Below are 26,962 nucleotides of genomic sequence, written 5' to 3' on the forward strand. Positions count from 1 at the left end.
TCTGCCATATTCAACCTTTTCATTCTATGTCTGCCTAAAAATCAAAACAAAAACGGAATGCCATACGTATTTTCTTGTAGGGAAAGCTTTGTGAAATATCAAGACAAGCTTCTTTTATGAATCCAAATTTAAAATGTGTTTTGAAGCTGCAAAGACATCGATTCATGATTTCATAATTGTACATCTATAAAATAGATCGGACAACTTCTGATAGACAAACATGTTTCCTATTCAAGGCAACCATAAAATCAGAGTACTAAAACTTAAGATTTTCACCTGCTTGTGTTCTACCCAGAGCAGCGGCAGGAGGGTTTGCATTCATCACCTTAACACACTCATCTTAGTTACAGTATGTGCGAGATATGTTTCTTTGCAAACTGCACCAGCTTTCATAGTTGTAGCACAGTCCCACATCTTCCAGAACTGGAATGCCATGAAAGACACTTTCTGTATCACTGGCTATTCCATGACTTTCAAGCATTTTCAGTCGTTTCTTTTGACATCTTAAATGTGAAAAAATATTCTGAAACCTATGGGGTTTTTGGATGAAAGCAAAAGCTTAACCTTCAGAAACATGTGGTGTATTTGGATCCAGTCAACAAATGATGATGAGCTAGTCTTACTTTCTCAACCCATGCTAGTTTTAAAGGACATAAAATGTGCTTTAAATCGTCATTTGAATTTCAAATCAATTCAAATGATTCATTTCATCATTCAAACAATAAAAAGGCAGTCAGGGTTAAAAAGTTTTACTGTAGTGATACAGTGTGCAATAAGTGTGAATGAAAAAAAATGGGCATCATTGTGTTTTTACGAGTTTTGTTCAATATAACAAAAGTAAGTGGCATATACAATTCCTGAAAATGACGATTGAGTACAAAAACAGGAAAATAAAGAACTTAAAAAGTACACAAAATCATTCAGAGTCGACATTTATCGCTAAAATTTGCTCCCGTTGGGCAGATCAGCACTGGCACCGGACTGAAATGTTACAAAGTGGGCACTGAACTGAAAAGTTAGAAAATTCAAGAAAAGAAAACATAAAACCAAGTCACTGACATGACTTGGCATTTAGCATAAAACTCAATGGCTTTCTCACACACTAAAATACAAAGCTGATAGGACAGCACACAGCTCTGGGAGCAAGATTGTCATCCCTGGGCTCTAAACTCCATACTTCAAAATTATTTGAGTTACCAAGGGGGTAAAAATCGCACAATAAATACATTCTGAAATATATTTTTTTTTTCCCACAGAGCGACAAAGCACACTGCATACAAATATGTACATACCTTCTGAAAGAACAAAGAGAACAAATCATTAGGTGTTTTAACATTTTCAGACACTTGAACATGTGGACCAAGATAAACACCAAATGGCCATGTGACACACAAATGTCTTAAAACCTGCGTGAAAAAATATCTTCATTAATTCAGTTATTGTTAGCCAATTCCCATCAATAGTAACTTCACTCTGATCGGCCATTTCCGCTCATTTACGTCGGTACGTTGGCATGCTGGTTAACCCATGTAAAAGTATTGGTGGGAATTGGTGGGAGTGAAGGTGAGTAACGTGATAGATTAGTCAAACACGACAAAAAAACAGAATGTCAAACTCGAGCCCTCCCAGCGTGTTACTGAGGATGCAAACACAATGATTATTCCATTGGCCGAAAGCAATTTTGCTAGATTTCAATTTTGACTCCACATGCAGCATCAAGAGTTAAGCAACAGTGCTACACAATCGTCCCTTCCATTATGCCACAGCAGGCTCACAAATATAAAGACACTTTGTATGGCTCTCACTCTTGACCCACATTTGCCTTCCTTCCTACAGTATGTGTCACTAGAAACACACACACACAGTGCTCTCCGTAAACAAGAACTCTTTGTCCTCAATTATAAATACTGTTTTGGTAAACGTACTCCCATTGCAAGATGAGACAGAGCGGATGTGTAAATACAATACTCAGAATTGCACTGTTGGAAGATGTTCTTTCTTTCATTTGTATGAGTTTTTTTTCCCCTCTATTTTTTTTTTTTTTTTGGCATCAGCGGTTAAGGCCCAAAATGTTGAGTGAAAGGTGTACAAAACGTTAGCGCAGTGACCTAACTGCGCACATAGGGCCTTCAGTACATACTGTACCAACGAGACAAAACACATTCACAAATAGACAGTATTGCAGGGCAAGTAGATAAAGACACTAAAAGATGGTGGTCTCTACTGATGTTCTCACAAATTATTCTTCATTGTACAACTCAACTCTTTTTGTTATTTCTTTCTGTAATCTCCTGTCCAAAGTGCATGGGTGCCGGTGCTCTTTCAGTTTGGCTACACAAGGGGGAGTCATTTTTATTCGGAGATTTCTGACAGGCGTTGGCTGTGTTTATTGCTATAATGTTCATGCGAAGCCTATCCCTATAAGGAAAAAAAAAAAAAAAGGATGGGACCAAGTCCTTCACCCAACACTATCTGAGCTCGAGACCCCCCGGCTGATTAGTTTGTGCTTGTGGGTGGATCAAGCGTCAGATCGATGCTGGACGGAGACCCGTGGTTCTCAGGCATAGACGTAGCGGAGGAGGAGATGTGAGAGGAGCACCAAGCAGACGATCGCGCAGTGCCGACCCATCCACGACGCACTGTCATCTGCTGCCCTCTGCTGAGTGAGCTGACGACTCAGAGCTGACAGGTTCCTACAAAAGGCAACATGCAAGGTGTGCTTTTAATGCAAATACAGAGAACAGCAGCAAACGCTTCAGGTCAAATCATTCCGGAGAGAATTTATCATGCCGCCTGAAAGAGGCAGGATCGAAACCATCGTAAAAACACTGCAAAAAATATCCAATGTAGCGACACGATAACTTGACAAGGGCATGCTTTATAGACAACGTTGGAACCGGAAAAGGTAAGAGTTTAACCAAGCGTCTTCCATTTCTTTTTCTATGGCTAGCTTCTTCTATTGTATGTTTAATCTGGACGGATACACTGTGGTACCATGTTGCCGATCACATTTGGTTTAGAAGAAGAGACACGGTGAAATTCTTTTGTCAGTGGTATTGGTCATCTTGAGTATTCGCATAAGGTAAGAGTAGCATTCACAAATATGTCAGTTTTTCCTTTGTCATGCGTGAACTCTCACATTTTTAAAACTGTCCCAGAAGTTACAGTCAAATCAAAGCCTTCCCATGTGTGTTGCATCACCTCTGAATGTCCTGCTGCGTCTTCTGTATGGAGGCGATGGAGGTCTGGAGGAGGGCCATGTCCTTGCTGCACTGGGCACACTGGTTTGGAAACTCTGAAAACATCATTTACAAATGTTCAACACCGACAGGGCCAGTGTCCAACAATACCCTGACGACGACAAAACCGCATTCGTACAAAATCATCCATTAATAAGTGCAACTTAAAACTACTATGCAAAGTAACGGCCGTTTATCAACAACAGCCAGAAATGCTGCCAGCTGAAACACGTGCTGCCTTCCAAGCAAAATCATTTGATGGATGCCCCTACTTATTCAGCAAGGCAGTGCCAAACCACATTACGCATGTGTTACAACCGCATGGCTTCATAAAAAAAGGGTGAGGGTATTAGACTGGACTGCATCTCCAATTGAAAATATGTGCTGCATTATAGGACAACAAAAAAACGCAGATTGTTAAACAGCTGGGTCTGTACAGCAACAAGAAGAGGAACAAATTCCATCACCAAAGTTTCAACAATTAGTGTCTTCAGTACCCTGTTAAAAGGAAAGGTAATTTAACACGGTGGTAAACATGACCCTGCCGTCGCGTTTTTAGAACGCGTTGCAGCCATAAAATCTCAAGTTAATAATTATTTGCTAAAACAATAAAGTTTATCTGTTTGAACATTTACTATCATGTCTTTGTAGTGTCCGCTATTAAATGTGGGTTGAACATAGCAGATACATTCGGATTTTACATTTCTTTTTTATATTCAATTCATATAAATGATTTGTCTTAGTGTACCAAAGGGTTTAGGAACACTATATCTGTGTGAAAATAGCAGTAGTCATAGTTAAAATGTTCCCGTTCAACAGAGGTGTGTTGGTGCCTCACCCTCATTCTCAGAGGACTCCTGTGTTGGTTCAGGGGTGCTGCTGCTGCTGCTCTCAGTATTCTGGCTGCAGCTGGATGGCTGGCTGCTGGCTTTCCTGTGTGTCCCATTCACCTTCGCCTGGTAAAAAAACAAAAACATTTGATTGGTCACATGCCAAATGCTAATGCTAACTTACAAAATAACCAGCCTGGTGTAAGTAATAAAAAATGTCTACAAAAGGTAATTAACTGATTAATCCAGCCATTTGATGACACGATGGCTTGTTTGTCTCGTGTGGTTAAAGTCAGTTTAACTAATGTCCAGCATCCTTGGAATGATAGTCAAATGTTCCGAAACGCTCACTTATGGAAAATGATCATGATGAATGATTGGGTAAAGGCGGGTGATTAACCTTATGTTGGTTTTGCCAACTGTCCCTATAAGAGAGCCCATTGTGCCGTCTTTGTGTTTTCTCCAGCGTTTGAATCACTCCGTCTCTCTCAAACTGAACGAGACATCGCTCTGGATCCCACGGCTCGGTTCTAAACCAAACACGCAACGGAGAGGTTATCATTATTTTAATGACGCCGATCTGTGTTTTATTTAAAAGTGTCCATACTCCACATGCTTGTAGGTCCACTCTGAGGTGACAGGGTCCTGATAGAAAAGTCGTGGGGTCCAGGATTTGTCCCCCCTCTCCCTGGACTCTTTGCGCTGAGCTTCTTCCAGCACAAACTTCTCCTGTGTGGCTTGCACCTGGTCACGCTCTTTGATTGCTCTGGTCACATGCTGCCACAGCCTTCAAGAGAGGAAAACAAAACAAAATACCGAAGAATACATAACTGATTCAGCTTGTTCTCCTGTGACGTTCGTCTCGTTTAGCACGGATGAGGTAAAAATAATAAAGTGATCATCAAAATTTAAACTCGATTACTAAGGCCTTACAACATTGAGAATACGAATGTGACTTTCTTCTTCTTTCAAGATCCACTAAAGAACACGTGATTTACCTTTCAGACTCAAACTCTCCCTGTTGGTCAAATTGGACCACACGTCTCTTGAGACGACTGCTACGGACATCAGGGCTCGGGTTCCACAATGTTGCCTGCTGTCCCGAGCGCTTCTCATGAATAAAAACCTCCCTGTCCTGATTACAAAAAATCAGACAAATTGTCATCAAAGTTAAAAATGACATAAATGATGAAAAACAATTCAGCATTTTCAACTTACTTTAGGGGATGAGCAAGAATGCTTCAAATGTTAGAAGATAAAAAATCTGATTTAACACTGTCGAGATTCTGGGTTTGTGTTAGTTTTGGTAGTTCGAATTTTAATCACGTTTTCTCGCCTTTCGTGTCTGTGTGATTGTGTTCACCTGCGCTTGTCGACTCGTTCACTTGTGTTAACCAATCAACTCACTAAACCAAATGTCTTTTGTCCACCTTTTATCCCGCCAGTTTGGCTTGTAGTTAGTTCTTTTATTTCAGTCTTTGTGGGACCGTTGTCATTTTCACCAGTCTGCCTTTGTAGTTTGTGTGTTGTCCTGTTTTTTTTTCCCACTTTCGTTTTTAGTTTAATTAAATGCACAAAGTCCCTGCCTCTGAGCTTCCCTCTACTTGAATCCAAAATCCCCACATTCACACCGACTTGTGACACAAGAAATAATCCCATTTTTCATCAGCCAGAACGTGATCCAGGGGTCAGCAACGTTTAACACAACTTTTTCTTGGGAACTGATTACAATAAAAGCTAAAATAAATAATAAAAGCTAAAAAGTTACAAATTCGCCCTAAATATATTTTATTAATACACATTTTGTTTTAAACAAACTGTCTTAACAGAAATCTTATGATATTGATCAACAATAATTATAATAATGGGAGTTTAACTGGTGGCTCATGGAACAGCGGTTAGCCTGTCTGCCTAACAGTTCAGGGACCTGAGTTGAAATCCACCTGTCTGGAGTTTGCATGTTCTCCCCGAGCCTGTGTGGGTTCTCCCCGGGCTCTCACTCTGGCTTTCTCCCACACTCCAAAACAATGCACGGCAGGTGAATTGGAAATACTAAATTTTACTCGGATGAGACTGGGTGCGTGAATGGTTGTTCGTCTCTGTGTGCCCTACAGTTGGCTGGCAACCAGTTCAGGGTGTCCCCCGCCTACTGCCCATACACAGCTGGGATAGGCACCAGCAAGCCTGCGACCCTTGTGAGGATAACCGGCTATAGAAGATGGATGGAGGTAGTTTAATTTCACTGCTGAGCTATTTTTAGAACAGGCCCCTCACGCTGCTAACGTAATGCTTGGGGGCAACCTGATGCTCACGGGCACAATTTAGGTGAACCCTGATCTAAGTTATATATATCGTTTTTCCCCTTTTAATGGCATTATACAAAAAAAAATACAAATCAATGAGGCAATCTCATCCCCAGGGAGTTGAAAAACAAGACCAGAAAAGAGCAAAACGAAAGGTTTTTGTACCCAATGTCCATCAACAGTGGCGGCAAGCTCGTCCCCCACAAAGATCTTGCCATTGATCTGATTCACAGAGCAGGAGCCTCCCAGGAAAGGCTGCAGAGAGGAAAATCACATAGTAATTTTTCTTGAAACTAATGCAGACTGCAAGGCTGTCGTTAAACAGCAGATGTTGTCAGTGTACCTGTAACTTGAACTCCAGCTCAGTGAAACATTTGTTTTTCTCACACTCAATGGTGACCTTTCCACCCAGCTCTAGTGTCATAGTGCCATAAAAGATACCTTTCGAAGACAGAAGCATGTTGGAACCACATTTTATGAACTAAAAACACGTTTTCACAGGTAGTGCGTCATATTTTTTCATAGCTCTAAATATTGTGCCGGTTACCTTTACAATGAGCGTAGGGCATTGTGATGACATACTCTTCCTCTCTGCTCAGAAAGAGGAGTCTTGCTTTGCCATCCAAGATAGCAGACAGGGAGTTACCTACACAACAAACTACTTCATTATTGGTGATCTTGAACACTAAACTTCCTTTGCAAAATGTTGGTCAGTCCAATGTAAAGTCGGTTCAAATAAATATGTAATGAATAAAATGTCGATGTATTTAAAAAAAACCATCATGTTTTAATTTTTAAAAAGTGGTAAAGAGCAAAGTTATCAAAATACAAGAGGAATGACATTTAAAAAAAAAAAAAGCTTATATTCTGCTTATGTCTGTCATGTATGACTATCAAAATCATTGAAATGGAAAAGAGCACAAAGTGTACTGTACCATAGAATTTGGACTTTGCCAAGATGCTTCCACTGATAGAAAAGCCATCCTTCCTATTGCAGACATAAAAGGCAGAAATGGGCGGATGGTGCGAAACCTGGAAAAAGAAACATTGTGACTGACATAGTAAGCTAAAGATTAAAAATGGGCCCGTCAAGACTCCATCTGGTATGTATCATTTACAAATTTGTAATATTTATGGGTGTGTGGGTAGTGGGTTTTTATTTCATGTTTTTTGAGTCATGTATGAGAGTCTTGAGATTTTCACCTGTTCAGCTATATAGAAAGTGCAACCTCCACTTTGGGGATGAGGCCAACAGCAGCGAAAGGTTTCTCCCAATATTGGGTTGTAAGGCTTCTTTAGACCCTGGAAAATAAAAAGATACCATAAAGAATCTGACAGTCAATTGATCAATAAATGTATAACTAAATAATGTGTAAATATGTACAGTACATAGTCAATTATACGACTAAATGTATTATCAGGACTGTACATATTAACAATAACTGAATGGAATGTACGGAGCAAGAAAGTATTTCCGAAAACGTAACAGGGCTAGACATAATAACAGTTTATTCTAAAGACTAGAGTGTGTTTATTAATAATTATCAGACTAAAATGACGGAAAGATAATTCATTTCTTATCAATGTCTGACATGCGATCAGGTGCTTCTTTGATTTCTTGTCCATTTTAAAACATTGTATCACTATAACTGCACTACGACAAACATAAGAATGTGGAAAGTATAAAAGCACTTTTTGTTGCTGTGCTCTGCCATAATCAGCTAGAACAGCAAAACAGTGGATAACTGGTTAGCACATCCATCTCACAGAGCAGAGTTGTGGGTTCAAATCGAGGTTCTAGGCTCTCTGTGTGGTTTGCATTTTCTCAGAGCCTGAGTGGCTTTTCTTTAAAAAGGGATAGTGTGTAAGATTTAGGCCGTTTTTCATTCCGGACAGCAGGAGGTGCTGCAGGTGCTGCATTTACCATTTTCCATAGCTATAACAAACACCGCTGCCTCCTGAGCAGTACCAAGCCCCATGTTATGTAATTTCATGATAACTAGACCGATGAGGATTTTTAAAACATTCTGTTGGTCTTTAAGAACACATTCATTTGCAAGTTTTTGAAATTTACAATCATTTAATTCTTTCTTTGAACGAAAATCTTACACACTGCCCCTTTGAGGAGGCTCACTAAAGACTCTTAAATAGTCCATAGGTGTGGGTGTTAAATGTTTGATGCCTATTTGTCTCAAGTGACAACCAGTTAAGGGTGTACACTGGCTCTTGCCCAAAGAATGCTGGGAAAGGCTCCAGTCTGCCTGCGATCCAAGTGAAGATAAGCGGTAGAGTAAACCCGGGTAGATGGCTAGACATCACCTCTCAAATGCTTACAAGGTCATTTTGTTTTCATTATTATATTTGTCCAAAACAATAATATATAGTGTACTCCATCCCTCCATCCCTCCCTAGGGTCGCTGGCTTGTTGGTGCCTATCCCAGCTGTCTGTGCACTAAGGCTTATCCTATATTCACAATGGGGTAAAAATCATTTGACTTGGAACATAGCTCACCTTAGGCTTCTTGTAAAAACCAGACAAGTACCATCTGACAACCTGCTTCATTCGGCCGTATGCACTGTCCTCCAGTGCAGCTCTAAGGGAGGTATTGATGATTAAATAGTGTGAAAACAAAAATGACGTATGTTACAGCTATATTTCAATACTGACTCTGAGAGCAGATCAGCATGATAGTAGTAGTCAGATAGTTTGTCCAGGAAGGAGCGCGGCTCCAGGATGAACGTGGGCAACACAACTTTTGAGAGGTCCATGCCTGGTCGTAGCTGCTTCAAAATACCCCAGATCAGACCTTTGTTTTCCTCTGAAACAGTTTCAACTTGTGACGCCTCCCCAGCCTGAGACACAGAAAACATACACGCATAAGGTCAGAAGTTAACGCTGCAAAGTTGTGAACAAAATGGGATCTCACCTCAGCCATCTCTTCTGTGCCCTGCTCAACATAAACTGTCCCCTGTGCCATGGGAGACAACGGTTCATCTGATTGGTCCACATCACTCTCCTCTGTCAACCTTCCTCCATTATCAATTGCGGAGGCGTCCCAGTCATCATGACCGTCACGCTCTGATTTGTCAGAAAATCCATCATGGTCCATGTGGTGATTGCCCAGTAGCACAGACTCATTTAACCTTATGATAAAAGAGAAAGCGTAACATTGAGATTCAAGTTATGTAAACAATGAACTTTTCAAACACACTAACATGCCAAAGCTTTGCAGACTACTTCAGTGATCTGTTGGCAAACAACCTTTGTTGCGAAGATTACAAAATGAAATGTAAAGAACTATGATCTGTAATCTTATCAGGGACGTTGAAAAACAAACAAAAAAATGTGTATGCACTGCTTGTATGGTATGTTTCAGTGAAAGATCAGAAGATACAGACTTCTTGTAAAGGGAACAGCACAGATTGTTTGAAATAGGCAGGTCACTAGATATTTACTTGCTTGTTTAATTTCACACTTGCTGGGTGTAGAGCAGGTATTCAGACCGTAGTACAGTATATCCTATCCTATCCTATCCTATCCTATCCTAGCCTAGCCTAGCCTAGCCTAGCCTAGCCTAGCCTATCCTATCCTAGCCTAGCCTAGCCGAGCCTAGCCTAGCCTGGCCCTAACCCTTCCTGATGCTAACATTCAACTTCCCGAGAGGCATACCCTATTAGGACAGCTGAGGAGTCAGATTCCCTTATATTTGCAACACTTTTCAGTTCTCCTTCTTAAGATTGCTCTGAATGTAAAATTAATGAATAAAAGCTACATGTCCCATAACACAGTGTGTCTGTTCCCTTTAAGTGTTAGGGGCGTGTTAGGGATTTATTTCTCTATTCTTATAGACCCGTAGACACTAGGTGGCACTGTTGGACCTTAGGCACGCTGCCTAAGTGTTCAAAGAATCTTTTTAAAAACATTTATTAAGTGTTATAATATAAGTAGAAGTAGTTAATAGGTTGTGCAACATAACAAATATTGACATGTATTTGTAAAGCCCAACAAGGGAGAAGAGTAAATCCAAGTAAAAAGCCATTTTACAGACCTGTCGTTGAATGTCAGTACATCTGCTTCACTCATTGAAAACTACGACACCTTTAAAGACTCGTACAAAAATACGCTTATTCTACAAAATTAGTCTTCGTCCACCATGCACTATAATATAATCCAAGACTAAAGAAAGGATAAGGCTATCACAAAATGAAAAGACACCACGATGAGGAACGGCAAAGTTGGCAGACCAGAAAAATCACATTCCAGAACAAAATCCATAAATAATAAAATCTGCAATTAAACGTAGGTAAAATGTCCTGCAGTAGAGGCATCATTTCGTCTCTTAAAACCAAAGTACTCAGCGACATAGACAATATGATTCTACTTAAATCAATATAAATTGTTACCAGTAAATCCAGAAGTACAGTAGATGCGAGCACGTATCCTTCTATTTATTGTATGATTATGTCTTCAATCGTAAAATGGTGAGATTACAGCCCTGTTTTCTTAACTGCTACAGACATATGTGTTTGTGAATGTTTGAGGAAGGCAGCACTTATTCTTTCTGAAAGGTTCACAGCTCACATTTTCTGGGACTTTCCTGCTTCTCAGTCATGTGACCATGTTGACTACTGTCATTGGCTGAAAGAGGCTTGACGATTATGTGGATACAATGTAAAATCATAAAAAAGGAGGTGGAGAAACGGCGAAAGACTAAACAGCAGATCCCCCCCCCCCCTCATTCCCTCCCAAATATTTTTTTTTTACTGATTATAATACACAAGATGAAGCAACAATTTTAAGGCACTTAATGTTCTGAAATAAGGGTTATCTTGTTTTAATATACATGAAATCTGGGTCAGTTTATTGAAGATAAACTTTTGCTATGAATAAATACCGTAATCATTTTCGGACCAACTACCTTCAACCAAAACATTTGGACAATCACCTGATGAGTCACACTAAAGTGGCAGACACAGTGTTTAGTTATCACTGCTGTTCACTGTGCAGAAATATCATTAAGTTATTACTTACTGCAAAAGATCTGTGTCTGCTAGCGTGGTGGAGTGCAGAAGATGGAGGAAGTGGGAAGACTCAGAAGTTGTGCTGTTATCTCCTTCTTTTCCTGACTTGGCCGTTAGCTTGTAGAGGCTGGAGCAACTCAGAGCAAGCTCCAGTGCATCCATCCAGCATCGGCCTGAAGAGGCGTTCAGGTTACAAAAAGTGTGTAAAATACATTAAAGCAGGGCTCAAAGAATGCCCCTAAATAGTGGCATAATATTAATTGCACCCAGACCCGGGAACTTTGTCCAAAAAATATTAATAATATTATTATTCCTGTTGTATAACATAGAAAACCATTATGTCCTCCACTGTGCATTTTAAATACTTAATTTCATTTCTTTTCACGTCTTTGAAAGCATTTGAATTTGAAGGTATTTCCAAACTTTTAAATGGAAGTGTAAATTCATTATTTTTGCAAATATTTATTTTACATTGAATGAAAGGGCCCTTTATTCAGTTGGACAGCTGAGTGCACGATCCAGAAGGAGGAAAAAATGTAGACAAAACAAATGGCCTCTTTGGTTCACATTTTTCAACGGCTGCAGGTGGATCATAAAAATGTGGCTTTAATTTAAAGAGTATAAGGACCGCTTTAACATTTTCAACATATTTTGCTGTTTTTTTTATGCAGCGAGGGCAATGTGAAAAACAAAAACTGTGAACTGACAAATAAACATTCTCACCATCAGACTCAGAGGATGCTCTGAAGATCAAGTAGTTGCTGGGTAAAGGCTGTGTGATGGAACCTACATTCTCTCCTTTGGGACCCTAAACATACAAAAACATCGTGTATCATGCATCAAGAGGCTGAAACATGGAAATCGTAAAAAAATGTAACGTTTCATGTAAAAGCTTTTGGTTTGTTTTATTTTCTCATGATGAGAATTTATTGTATATGATCCATTTTCCCATCAATTTCCTTCAGTTTCTACTAACCTTCCATCTATTGATTTGATACCGTAGTTTATGTAGGAAAGAGGAAGCCATTGACCCAGCAAAAACGATTTACAGCAAACCCAGCCAGCAATTGGTGCTCGATCAATTGAATCACCCAGCCAACAAACATGTCTGACCTTGACAGCCCAAATGGACTTGTCCAGTGGATGGTAAAGCTTGAAACAGAAGCCATCCTTCTTAGAGGGCCTCTCGATGAGCTTGCATGCACTCAGCAAGACGGTGCCAACCCAGTGGTCAGTTTTAGGGGTCTTATAGATCAAAAGAACACCAGGTTTCAGGGCACACCACAGCTTAGTCCAACTCTTCAAAGAACCGCGGATCTTAAAAACAACAAAGGATGATTATTGATAGAAGTGCTCAAGAACACAAATTTAGACATATTTGTGCACGATAAATTAGACCAACCTCACCTTTAGCCAGTTTGACATAATGACAACACTTGGGTCCTTTAGCGCACTGAACAGTTCTCTGGCAGCACGCTTCTTTTCCTGACGGTAATTCTGCTTTTGGACCTGTGCAAAAGCAAAATGATTGATCAATCAATCAAAGCGATGCACTTGGCACATGCACTAAATACGTTACTAGATGGAGGTAGAATCCAATAAAATCTTTAATTCAATTTTTAATATATATATATATATATATATATATATATATATATATATATATATATATATATATATATATATATATATATATATATATATATATATATATATATATGCAACATTTTAAACAACTTCACTATATTCAAATTGAGCTTTTCATTATGTATATAAAGCTATTTGGAAATTTTGTCTGAAAAGGATAAACAGCGAAGATCTCTGTTTTTACTTATGGAATGAGATCTTGCTAACAATGACAAAATACACGTGCATACCTTGAGAGACTCTTTTCGTGCAAGCTTTTCTGTCGGTGAAGGACACTCCTTTTCCAGACCATTAAACATCCTAGACTCAGACTGGAATTTAAAAACAGAAGAGTTTTCACTAATGGTCAAACAGAAATAAACATTCCTCTTAAATATCGGTGCATTTAGGTTGTAAATGCAATACAGCACAATTATGCTTCATGCTGTAGTTTAAAATGAATTTGTAAACTGACTTAATTGTTATTGGGTGTAACGATTCCTGTAAACTATGTAAACAGGGGCAGCCATGTACAATAAAGCAACAAAAAGCGCTAATGTGATTTGAAGGACACGTTGATTATGAATACTTTTAACGCACATAGCGGATCTGGTCTCTCCTGGGCCACCCTAGCACGGTCGATCAGGCAAGACTGCTTTCATATGTCAGTGTGAGTGATTGACTGACTGCCCTACTGCGTCTTTTGACATGTGCTACATTTAATATGTGACAGCGGCGTTCTGCGGTCTAGCTGACAACTGTGGGCCCAGGACATTTTACAAAAGAGATCTTGGGCCTCAACGTCGAAAAAGTTAAGAACCAATGGTTTACCCCAAACTTGGGTGGCAGAACTACAACGTTACGGTAAAACGGTGAACTGGATATAAGTGAATATTTATTAAGTTTTTAATTATGGATGATTAACTGTCATTCATTTTTTAATCCTCCAATTAGAATTTTTTTCATTTTCCTATAATACATAAAAGATCTGATAGCTGTAAAGTTTTTTTGTTGAAAACCACATTGGAAAAAGATGTAAAAAAAAAAAATTAAATCACAAAAAAAAGAAAATTTGACTATTTGCCAAAATCGTTCAGCCCTACTCGTAACAAAGTGAGACAAAGAAGCCGCGTCACAAGGGTCACCATGAGAGTTAAAGGGTCTAGGTCAAAAATAATTTGTCTGTGGTTCCCACATGGCCCTGACAAAAACAATTGCATGGTTAATTTGTTGTTTTTTTTCTCTCACCAATTTGTGCTGCTAATTAATCCTAAACACTTGATCAGATGGTAGTGACATAAAAAAAGGAAAAAATAAAGTTTTGTTGGGAGAGTTGTTATGGAATTGCCCAATCATTTGCGTTCTTACCTTGCTGCCTGGTGATTGGGCAGGGCTAAGTTCATTAGTCATCATGGAGATATCGTGTCTGTCTGTCTCACTGCCTGGTGGGAACCCACAACACACAGTCACACACATATGACACATGAACTAAGGGAGCCAGTCAGATGACAAGACAGTAAAAGCATGACAAGGCTAAAAGTGACAAATGAATAGTTGCTCAGGTCTGTTCATTTGCAGTGGCTTCTTACCTGAACTGAAATTGTAGAGGTCGTTGTCTCCTCCATAAGAAAGGTTTCTTGTGAGTGTGCGGGGGTCAATTTTGGGTGGGGTAATGGCATTTGGACACAAAGACAACCTACGGTGGTACAAACTCTCCTCCTTCATCCTAACAATTAGTCCGCCCTCTGTGTGGAAAGGACAATTAAAAATGATAAAAAAGGAAAATTTGAAGAAAAAAACAACAACATACAGTTGATGGTGATATTTCTCCTGTCACACGTACAGTACATTATGCGAACTCAAACCGGCTCCCACCCTGTTGCGTCTGTCTAGGCCCCGACTCCTTGGCGTATCAACAAAGACATATTGTACAGTAAATTGTCATTCTCACGACATGACACAAAGATTGCTAGTGACAAGCTGCTTAGGCTGCTTAGACTGAAGACAGAGTGTTACCCATCCCACGATTAGTTCATCTTCAGCCCCCTCATCACAGTGAGCAGCCCCTAGCAAATGATACTCCGCCAGGCTTCCCAATGTTCTGCATAAACACTTCTGATTCTCCAGCACTTGCTACACATTCACGTTATAGAGGTGTGGACTTGAAGTGGCTCAACTAAGGGGAGGCATATCCTCAAATTTGGGGGACGCAAAAGATTTGAGAACAAATCAATAAACATTCTCCCGTTATTTAATTTTTTAAAATATAATTGTATTAATTTATTGATAATTACCATTGGTTTTGTTAAGAATTGAGAATCATTAAGGACCAGAATCAAATTGTGAAACAGGAATGTCCAAATTCAATTGATGCTCAACCTTAATAATGACTGAGTAGTACACATACTGAATTAAAAGGCCCGCGTCATGGTAATTCAACATTTTGGAGATTTTAACAAAGTTACAATGTTAAGTTCTCACCCTAACCACCCCCAAAGTATAATTTTCCTTCACTGATGCTTTTTTTCAAAGACTCCCTTGTTTATTCTGCGCTTTCAGCACCAGCCCCACCCGAATAGATAATAAGGATTAGGCCTACTTGGCACGTCACAGGTAGGAGGAACACCTTCGTACTGCCTGTGCTAGCATAAATACCTGGCCACTTAAAACCAAAACAAACAAACAAAAACACTGAAAAACACTGCTGTTCAAATGTCGATGCAGACATCACCACCTCCTTCCTCCAGGTTCTACCCTTCCTCTTGACTCACTGCACTGTTTTTTCTTTCTAAAAATCCAATGAATCCTGTTTTTAGTCCTACATCCTGCTTTGTGCTCATGTTTTAAATATACTCGATGAGTACATTTGCAATAGATGGATGAATTATGCTGACTGTAATGGAAAAAATGCTTTCCAAAGTCAGTCAGAAGACGGGCTTGTCCTTCACTATCTCTGACTGGCAAAGGATATTCTAATTAGCCCCATTAAAACAAAGTAGTTCTTTCCGAAAAAATAAAAATAAAGAGAAAACATAGAAATCATCACACTGGATAGTTTGTGATGTTCTGTAGGAGGATATATTGTAATGTTCTATTCTAGGGTCTGGTCTACAAATAGTGAAGGTATATATTTAGTAAGGGTTTGAATCAAGAGTAAAGCTTCCAGCCGAAGCCGAATTTAAAAAAGGCAAACCACCACCATTGCTGTGTCGGACTATGGCAATCCATAACCATGGTGGACCGTTGCCATTTTTACCCTATTGCTGCTGGTATGCCCTCTCCCTGAAGGTGCATGTGATATGGTTCGGATAGTTATTGTCAAAAAAACAAACAATGATCCATTTTAGACTGGCAGGTGACAGACTGTCTATTTCATAAAAACTGTTTTCTGTCAGGGCATAGGGAAGGAGTGCTAGGAAAACAGCCTCGAAACCCAACAATTACTGCTTGTCTTGTGGAGGACTGCCCAGAGTGGGAACCTCTTCAAGTAAATTCTAGGAGAGGACGCCAATAATGTCACAAGGCGGAAAAGAAAGACTTTTAATTAGAGGCCAACGTGCAAACCTTACAGACATCATCAGAGCTACAAAACCAGAGTTGCCATGGTATAGAAATGTGCTTCAAAAAGAAATGATCAAAAGTTTCATCCTTTTCTAATTCTCAAAGGGAAATGATGGGACTGGGAAGTGAGAGCCTCAGTCCATCATTGCAGGCTACTTTTAGTTTATGTACTAGGAGTGGAAAAGCAAAAACCAAGTAAGATACAGTATGTCGATTTTAAAAATAGTTAAACTAAAAAAAATATATATATCTGCCTTGAAGCTCTGCTGGAACAATGTTTGTGCCGCCTACACGAAACTTTCTTGCGGACGTATACAGTGTTGCAATGAAGGCAAGGGAGAATTACCCTCCCAAGAATTGGATATCACAAATTTGGGATTATTTCTGATTAAGTAAAAAAAGCGACAAAAATCAAGTTCCAATTATTGCAATGTGTCATGATCCTAACAGTAGTCCGGGGAGAAAAACATACCATTAATCTGGGAATATATTTTTACCATGCTGACAAAAGTCAGTGGCTTCCTTTTACTCTTCAACTATAATTTGAATTAGATATGTACGTTCCTCAAACAGACCAATCGAGAGAAGTGTTCTACAAATAAAACAATTGGGGAGGTTGATAACTTATTTTAAGATGGAAATATAGATATAAAAATGTGAACCCTTTCCAGAAAACTCCAATTATTTTGTTTTAAAAATGGCTGCCAAAATGCTTATTTTATTCTTGTTTTAACAATATACATTGAAAATATGGACCTAAATCTCTTTTTGGATTTTTGTTTAAGAAGTAAAAATATAAAATAATGAATGTAAGGTCCACTGACCAACAGGCTTTCAGCTACAATTATTGGTTAAATAAAGGGTATACAGAGGCAATAATACAAAGGACACAGGTACAGTGAAACAACAGTTCCGTGGCTTCAAGGGAAGAAAATACAAATTTGGAAGTGGCCCACAGTGCTGACCTCAACCAAAATTGAGATGTTGCAGCATGATCTAATGAAGACAACCTATTGGACACCTCCAAAATAATGCTGAACTGAAAGTTTTGCCAGATTAATGGTCCTGAAATTCTGACCATTGTACAGGTCTTAATTTACGTTACCAAAGGAGGCACAAACTGTTCTTAGCCAAAGGTTTTCAGTTCCTTCCACTGGTCTCTGTATTGTGGTATTTACATATTTTATCAGAAACATGTAACTTCAGATGTTTGTTCAGTATTCGTTGAAGAAACTCTTCATCTAGTGTTGTGAGTGATGTCTGATCACATTTTTTTTTACAGGTAAATGGGTACAGTAAAATCAACATCGTATATTGATTGGCAAACCTAAAAGAAATAAAAATCTGCCATATTTTTCAAATAACAGTCAGACAAGACTCAACTGACTTGCACTCTTTATAAAACCAAAATAAATAATGTGCACATAATAATTATCGTGTCAGTAGTCACCAAAATACACAGGCTTCTAAAGATAGGGGGCTGAAAAAAGAAGCAGTACCTAGTCATTACACTTTCTAACTACATGCAAGATGAACAAGTACTCTCAGCTAACCTCGTGTCTATCTTTAACAAATCTCTCATATGTATATGCATAGCAAGTCCCCTTGATGCAAAACCTTTATTTCCTGCCCTCCAATACAAAACTAATCACAAATAAATTCTCATTTCCGTGAAATTAATCTTCACCACAAACGTGTATCCTGTATCGGCAGCACTCGTACAAAATGGTTTATTTTTAAATGCCGTAATCATAGCAATGGACATAAAGTAACAGATTCGTATTTCAAAAAAACTTCAGATAGCAAATGCCTGCTAAACCTAAAAGTACAGGCAAAATATAAAGTCTAATATGAACAAAAAGTAGCTGTCATTTCATTGGAGGCGAAATTATGATACTGCTAATTTATCTGAGCTCATTCATTATTAAAAGTTGTGATCAAGTAGGAGAGCGCTCATCTTACCTTTCACCTCAGTCGCAGTACACGCCACATCCAGAGGCCTTTGTCAAAGCCGTCTGTCTCACCTGTAGGGATGCACAAATACAAAAAAGCCATCACTTAGACACACAAAAGCATGACATCCTCAGTTTCTGCTTTCAGTGCGCCCCGCTAAGGAGGGTGGAGACTCAACCCTCTCGGCTCCAAGCTCAGTCCCAAGGGAGGTGCCTCTTTAGGACTATTTGCCTACTCCACACACACCTCTGGAAGTCAACTGCTGTAAAGCTGCAAATAAAGAACTAGCACACTTGCTCACCCCGTTAAAGAGGGCAACAGTTCGACAACAACACTTTTCAAATTGTGTTACAAACCGTTAACAACGAACAGAGCACAAATATGTACTTATTACATTTAAGGTTATACTAAATACACAATTGGGTGGAGGTCCAGTCAGAGTCCAATATCCCTTTTTTATATCAATATCTTCATAATTTTTTCGAAGTATCAAGTTAGGTTTTAGTAGTCGTAATATTTGGATTTTTATTGATTTATTATACCATCACGTGACTGCACTTTATTTGTTGAAATTATATTAGTGCTATCACAAATTATGCCTGTATTAATGTATGCATGATACAATTATTTTAGTTTAGGAAAAATAATTGTAATCAGCACAGCAACACACAAGTATGATGTCAAATCCAAATAATGATAGCTTATGGTTTTATAGCTTATAGCTTATGATTTCAATTAAATTAAATTAAATTACTTGTACAAAGTTGTGCAACGCATTCTGGGATGCACAAGGATTTGCCCGCATTTAAGTAACAATTGGGCACCCCAACAAGTGACAATCTCACAGTGATTGTTTCTTAGCTGGAATATGCGAAGCCAGCTGGGATAGGCACCAGTAAGCCTGCGACCGTTGTGAGGATAAGCGGCTATCGAAAATGGTTGGATGGATGGAAATTATTTTTTTTGTAATATCTGCACTTCATTTGTAAAATGTTACTCCTTAATTATTATTTTATCCTATTTGGCTTAATTGTTTAAAGTCATGACATTTTGTACGTCAAAGTTCATATTATCAAAAAACAAATGTGGAATTGAAAAAAAAAAATACTGTTAAAAATTTTTGCATTTTCTACCATAAACACCCACACAAAAGTACCAAGTATGGGTATTGTTGAGAACTGAAACCAAGTCACCGTGTACCAGGAAAGGGAATTGAGGTGCTTCTAATATGAAAGGCACCCACGCCTACTCTCAAGCCATATACTAACTGAAGATAATTGGAGGTATGACATTAAAACCAGACTAAAAATACACATGCCACACAACCTGCAGCCTAGGAACAAACCTCGAGGGTCACTAGGTTATTTGCACAGCCTCTGTGTGTGTATGTGTGTGTTTGCACATGCATGTGTAAACCAGTAACATCAGCAATAACTTCTTCATTAGGTTTTCAGCCCATTGAAAAAATAAGAAATATTAAGCCCCTATCCCAAAGACAGGTGAAAATTGTTGACTGTTGGCAAAGGTAGCAAAACATACGTTCGCGTGACTTTGTCAGAAAGCATTCAAGGTTGCCAATGCTCGCAAAACGTTCACCAAATGGTCAACAACAGTTTAGGGTTTTTTCTTGTTGCAAGGGAATTCTGAATTGCAAGGAATTTAGGGATTTAATTATCTCTGGTGCATAATATCCTCATCATTCATGGTTTAGTAGCAATCTTCTAAAATAAAACAATAAAGTGAAATTGTACTTTTAGCTCACAGAGTAGCATTTTTGGCAGGGTTCTTTGCCAAGAAAGCTGTCTTTTTATAAAATATGTTAATAGCACTTGAGTGCTTCTGCTTTTAAAAATGCTATAAAACCCCTGCTTTTGCTTTATTCTTCTTATTGCGTTCTTCATCTTTTTTTAACTGTGCACTCAGAGGATGTTTTTGGCCCAGCCCTGTAGTGTTCCTCTGGGACAATATTGCTTCCTCTTCATGAGAAATCTGGACAAATCAGAGCTGATACTGCTCTATTATGGATATGTCTCACTGTCCCCAAAGATTAAACATAAAACTAGCTTAGCGCTTGACAATGTGGCTAAAAAAAAAATGATCGCAATATATTATACTCTTTGATCTATATCCATAACAATATTTTTATCTGTAAAAAAAATTAACCATTCAAGATTATCAAACATATTTTGTTTGGGAGTCAATATCAAATTTCACACTATACAATTGATTCAAGATAAAAATTAAAGAAAACAATCGTACAGTCAAAATATTTAGCAGAAAACTGTCAAAAACACACACTGCTTTTGTGTAATATGCAATGTTTACATCCGTGCTGTTCCAAAAGTGCACCATAAATGTTTTTTTTCCTCAGAAGACACAACTACAAAACACATTGTTGACATATAAATTTAAATTTTATTATAAATTTCACTGTTCATACAAGGTAAAGCCCCTATTCCACAGAAGAGTGAATGATTGCAGGTGGCAGCAAAGCTTGTTTATTGCAAACATTTCTCAAACGTGCACCTGTACCATTCCCGTCAACAAGGAAAATAAGAACATGTCTGTGCGACCAGAAATCTCATTAAAACTGTTGGTGAACTGTTAGAGAACGTTTGGTGAACTTTTGCAACGGTGAATGACCTCTCTTGGATTGCCTTACAGTTGATCAACCATCTTAAGACAACATTGTCTTTTTAGCAGGCTCATTATTACCACTGCCAATTTACTGCTTTACTTATCTAACGGTGGCGAGTATGATGCTGAGATTCAAAGGTGGCTGACATTCTACATAATGTATGTATGCATGCACAATATCATACTGCAAGAGTTGCAGAGTCGACTAGTCATTTATTTGTACAAAGTTTAGCCGTTTTTTTTTTTTTTTTTATTAATCAAATTGCATACTTTGTTGGTTCAACAACTGCTTTTTCAGCTTTGCAAATGATGGGGGAGCAATCAGTAAACTAGATTCTCAAGAACAATTATTGAGTGTTCAAAACATGATTTTGCACTCAAATGTCCTCTTCAATAATCAAGCAAAAATCGAACACCACGCCTGAGTCTCGGCCGATAACACGCGCAATGCCGGGGGTCGCGCTTGCTTCCTGAGGTTTTCCAATTGAACATTTTATCGAACGCATTTTGATATTGATCAAAAGTCAGTTTGTATAGACGTTATTGAAGGCCAAACTTAGCTATTGAGGTTATGAAAAGATTCCTGCTGCTCTTTTCGGCTATCAAAGTATTTGCTTAAAGTGATTTAACAGCTGTATTTTGTTCATCACAAAAAAGGACCTCTCATTAACACATCACATTTTCTCCACACCAAAGTCATTGTATGGGAAGGAAATATATTGCACACCTGCTTGCTTGGCCAAATTAGAGCGACTCATCTGCAGTGTATGTGGCTACATCATGGATAGAAGGTGGAAAAAAGGGACAGAAGGGGGAACAACGTTTTCTGCGAGAAGGGACTGGGGCTTCAGGCTAGCTTGGCTTCTTTAATACGTCTTGTTGCCCTGGTGTGGAATGCCTGTGACAACCTGGTGCGAAAGATTCCTATCAATGGAGCCTTTTAGGCCCATATAGCTCAAACACCTACTGTCGATATGAGTAGGCATACGAAAAATACTAGATGCAGTAGCAGCTACTTTTTCTATTCATAGAATTGACAGTTAAGTGGGGTGTGTTTCTGCAAATTCAGCAGACAGGGCCCACAGCGTTCAAGAGCGGAGAAATCACATATTAAAGCCTCATTTTTCAGGCTGCAACTAACAATTTCAATACTTGAATAATCTGTTGATTATTGTTTGAATATTTTTGTACACGTCACTATAGTCAAAGACAAGACATTTTTTCAAATTGACAGAGCAACAATTGCACAAACAAATAAAATAATGTTAATGGGTTAGTCTGTCACATGTCAGAAAACAGGCAAAAAGTTGACCATTATTTTCCAGGGTTAAAGCAGGTGTTTTCGAATGTTTTACTTGCAGAAGTTGCTCTCATGGAAATCAGAGTATGTTTACTACTGAGAGGCAAAAGGTCTGAACAAGGTCTTTAAACAAATCATTCATATTATCAAAAATAGTTATCAATTACTTTGTACTTTGGTCAGTTGTTAATCATGACACCTATATTCTTGGCATTTTTTTCTTATCATTAAGACCTAGAATTATGTAAAATCTTGAAACATGGTTATTTTAACTTGACTGTGACTTTCCACTGTATTCCTAAAGTGTATGTTGAAATATTAGTGCGAGGGAGTGACAGAGGGCAAGCGACATAAGTCCCAGCTGGTTTCAAAGCAGGAAGAAGGGCGTATAGGTCAGCTCTACAGTGTCTGCTTTTAAATGGCGTCTTAAGTATTTACCACTACACAGCATGGGTGCTGGGACATCTGTTGTGCCTTGCTGCTCCACTGAGCAGTGATTAAAACACAGCAGATATCGCCCACGGAACGTGACTCAAGCGGCTCTTTGAATTCTCACCAGCTATCATTCTCTTCCATCACTCTCTCCTCATTTTATCAACCGACGGCCGAGCAAAGCCACAGTTCTAGTTGATAGGCTTAGGGAGCAACACCATTAAATATCCCCGTCTGACCAAGGTAGAGCGCTACACATCATGAGCAGACGTTAGCGTTAACAGATCAACGCTGCGAGATGTCAATCAACATTAATGCTATAATGGATAAAAAATATTTTTGTAATGGAGGATTTAGCGTTCAGCAAAAGGACATAAGATGCTTGGAGTAGAAAGAAGCAAGCAGAGAGGATTTTATTGATCATTTGACCTACTTTCTTTGGCCTGTCAGTATTATTAATCAGAATGGCATTCTACCTTTGCAGGGTGTCATTACACAGTCATTCATTACCAGATTATTACACATCCCCCACCAGTTATTAAGCTTTTATAGCGCTTGATAACAAATAGGGTGGAAGAAATTGCAAAAATGTCATTAACTAACTGGTCTATATTGACATGGTGGTTCATTTTTTACTAACAAGATTAGCTATATTTCAAAGCAATCGTTTTCAATATGGCCCAATGTCTTACAGTCAGTGATAGAATATGGCGTTATATTTGTGCCACAATTACGCACGCGCAGAAAAAAAAATTGAGCGGAGAAAATCAAACTGAGCGAGCGAAAACAGATTTTGAGAGCAAGAAAAAAACTGTTGAGCGCGTAATGATAAGAGTTTGAGCGCGCGCCGATGGAGTTTGAACACAGAAAAAGAAATTGCTCGCTCAAAATTCCTTTTTGCTCGCTCGCAATAGCATTCTCCCTCTCAACATCTCGCTCTCGCTCGCGATACTCCTCCCTCCCTCGCTCAACATCGCGTTTGCTCAACATCGAGCTCTCGCTCGCTCGAGTCGTCCTCTGCGCTCGCTCAGTTCTGTTCACGCGTTACGTTTGTGCCACAAAACCAGCCAATCAGAGCTTGTAAAAGCACTTTGATTGACAGCTTGGTATCCAATGAGATTGCTTGTACGCTGTTGAGCAAACGCGATGTTGAGCGAGGGAGAGAGGAGTATCGCGAGCGAGAGCGAGATGTTGAGCGAGAGAGGGCTATCCCGAGCGAGCAAAGAGGAATTTTGAGCGAGCAATTTCTTTTTCTGTGTTCAAACTCCATCGGCGCGCGCTCAAACTCTTATCATTACGCGCTCAATAGTTTTTTTCTTGCTCTCAAAATCTGTTTTCGCTCGCTCAGTTTGATTTTCTCCGCTCATTTTTTTTTTCCGCGCGTGCGTAATTGTGGCACAAATATAACACCATAATAGAACGGCATACCAAATTCGCTGTGAAACGGGATGAAGGCAAAGACAGTAGTAGTACAATATTATACCATGGCAGAAACCCCACCATTAAAATGGTAACTTCACAAAATCGAAATTGTTTTTTAAGTTTTAAATTATGCTGTTTGAGAGTTATCTTCATTACAAACTTTATTGTCATATACAGTTGCAGCACCCAAAAATAATCTATATTAGATTATCATGAAAAAAAAACTACAATTACGCTGTCATTGATGAAAATGATGTTACAGCCAAAGTCATGTGAGCTGTTGCTCACTGGACTGCCACACTAGTGACTGTTGGCACAAAAAAAAATCACAAAGGCGCTCACAGAGTACGTGTATGTCTTATTCCCAAACTCTTTTGGCAGGCGAACAATCATTCACACTCACAATCACACCTAAAAGCAATTTAGAGTCATACAGGCTAAATCAAAAACACTGGAGGCAGCCAAGTGCTGCACTTAATTTTCCTGCTATAATTCAAGTAACCAAATTACATTTCCATCCTCAATAAATACTCTTTTACAGTTATCTGTATTGTGTAGTTAATCTTATAATTTAAGTGCACCGAAGATGTGTTCTCATTTCAAGGTAAGTCCCACAGACCTATAAAATGAACTTCTTATCTATGTCAACATAAATGGGAGAGGCAGAGCAGAGCTGGGACATTTAGTACAGCATGTTTCTTTTCGTGCACATTTTAAAAGATCCCATGATGACACCGTTGTCAAACATAGTCCGATCAAATTGGGATCTGGTTATAGGAAAGAAAGTCGAGATCGTTCCACAAAGACTCAAAAACTGTACTTAATGTAATGTCCCTGTCCTTGATGACGTAAACAGAAAAAAAGGGGGGAGGGGGGCAGACAAGCAATTCCCATTGAGAATTTGCTTGGATTCAGTCAAGCCCCCATAGCAGAAAAACGACAACGCCTACACATTACAGATTACACAATTTTAATGTCTAGCAGCCACTCAGTGATCTTCGGAATTCCTCGCCAAGGCACACCGCTTGATTTCTCACATTACGCTGTCGCATCGTCAGCTCAAGTCGTGCATCACGTTGGAGGATGCATATCCAATTCACATTCATCCTTGTTATTTATCTCGAGGGCTTGCTTTGTCACATGCGCCTTTTTAAAGCTTCATATTTTAGCCTTTCCCTTTGATAAGCCATCATAGAGCAGCCATAGATGGTTCAAGTGGCTAAGAGAAAGGTGCACTGCTTTCCAGTGCGCCTTTCACACCAATTGCAAGTGTTTATGGTTGCCATACAGCCAAGTGGCGGTGTTTCAAAATAAAATTAAAAAAAATAATAGTAATAAAAAAAAAAAAAACCTTGGGCACGAGGCTCAGCTAACTCGCTAACGTGGCGAAGCCTGACTAACGCTAAGCTAGACACGTTAGCCTGCACCCTGCCTCCCAACACACAAAAGTGGGCGAATTCCTACAAACGTCGAACCGTTAAGTACTTCCAAATAACTGTTCCTCCTAAGGACAAAATGTCCCATCGCTTGCCAATCGGTGTGATCTTTCCTAGTAAGCGCGCGGTAAACAATAACACAATCGAAAGGCACGTTACTGGGAGAAATACAAGTAACGTTAGCTAAAAATAGCAAGTTATCTCATCGACGTGATGTAGCGAGAAGGCAACCAAAAATGCAAACTTACTGTTGTCCACCCTGTTTCTGGGTTCATGCGATCGTCTCCGAGCTCCCGTCCTAGTTCGGTCTCATATCCACAAGGATCAAGAGGGAAGCACGCAGCAAGGCTGCGCCGCTAGACTGGAGGAGTGTTCTGCTGTGGTGAAGTTGCTGGGTCTCAACATGGAGCGAGTTGGAGGGAGCCTCCGGAGCTGGAGGCCACTCTGCTCTGCCAGCCTGCTTGCTTGGACCGCCGCGCGACACGACGGCGACACTGGGAGCATTGGCGCCACCCTGTGGCCCAGACAGTGTACAACATTCTTCTTTAGGCACTACAATACTATCGGATAGAAATCATGTCACTATAAACATTATGTGTTCAAATGTATGAATTTTTAATTACAATAATACGAAACGCGTTTTATTTAAATAGGTCTAATGTCTTCCAATGTCTTCCGTGGACCCCCTCCATTTGCATATCGACAGAAACGGTCCACGGATGATGCAGTCAACACCGCCATTCGCACAGCGCTCACGCACTTGGAGGGCAAGGAGTCCAAGGACACATACACTATTTAAGAATGCTCTTCGTTGATTACAGCTCAGCGTTTAACACAGTCATCCCTGACAAACTGACGGACAAGCTCCTTGCACTTGGTCTGGCACCCCGACTCTGCAAATGGATGCTGAACTTCCTCACCAGCAGACCCCAATCAGTCAGAGTCCTCAAACGCAAATCCAGCACCAGGACTTCAAGCACAGGGACACCCCAGGGCTGTATGCTGAGCCCCCTGCTTTACATACTCTTCACATATGACTGTTTAGCCCCCCAAAACAACGACAGCATAATTAAGTAAGCTGACGACACTACAGTCATTCGGCTGATCACTGGTGGGGTTGAGACAAACATCTTTCAAAAATTTATTGAGGACTAGAAAATGCCAAATAAATGATAAATATTCTTATGAAGTCTATCACAAA

At 39.3% G+C, this 26,962-nt stretch overlaps 1 protein-coding gene across 3 annotated transcripts; it reads right to left on the reverse strand.

The window, feature by feature from the left end:
• Nucleotides 1–733: 733 nt before the first annotated feature.
• osbpl5 (oxysterol binding protein-like 5) lies at nucleotides 734–26,222 on the reverse strand. Of its 3 annotated transcripts, XM_088417553.1 has the most exons (23): nucleotides 26,010–26,222; nucleotides 18,544–18,605; nucleotides 14,610–14,765; nucleotides 14,389–14,462; nucleotides 13,272–13,352; nucleotides 12,802–12,903; nucleotides 12,508–12,711; nucleotides 12,118–12,202; nucleotides 11,405–11,567; nucleotides 9,300–9,516; nucleotides 9,041–9,225; nucleotides 8,885–8,966; nucleotides 7,576–7,674; nucleotides 7,308–7,404; nucleotides 6,920–7,018; nucleotides 6,716–6,813; nucleotides 6,538–6,627; nucleotides 5,068–5,204; nucleotides 4,677–4,856; nucleotides 4,470–4,599; nucleotides 4,078–4,195; nucleotides 3,202–3,295; nucleotides 734–2,693 (listed from the first exon to the last, which is right to left on the reverse strand). In XM_088417553.1, the coding sequence occupies exons 3-23, from the start codon at nucleotides 14,743–14,745 to the stop codon at nucleotides 2,558–2,560; spliced, it is 2,607 nt and encodes an 868-aa protein (XP_088273679.1). In that variant the 5' UTR covers nucleotides 14,746–14,765; nucleotides 18,544–18,605; nucleotides 26,010–26,222; the 3' UTR covers nucleotides 734–2,557. The 3 variants fall into 3 exon arrangements, with proteins under 3 accessions (XP_088273679.1, XP_088273681.1, XP_088273680.1); XM_088417555.1 differs by lacking the exons at nucleotides 18,544–18,605; nucleotides 26,010–26,222 and having other exon boundaries at nucleotides 14,389–14,458; nucleotides 14,610–14,713; XM_088417554.1 differs by lacking the exons at nucleotides 14,389–14,462; nucleotides 18,544–18,605; nucleotides 26,010–26,222 and having other exon boundaries at nucleotides 14,610–14,700.
• Nucleotides 26,223–26,962: the final 740 nt, after the last annotated feature.

The sequence above is a fragment of the Hippichthys cyanospilos genome, chromosome 6 (genome assembly GCF_059441005.1).
Source record: "Hippichthys cyanospilos isolate Australia breed blue-spotted pipefish chromosome 6, RoL_Hcya_1.0, whole genome shotgun sequence".
Taxonomy (NCBI): Eukaryota; Metazoa; Chordata; class Actinopteri; order Syngnathiformes; family Syngnathidae; genus Hippichthys; species Hippichthys cyanospilos.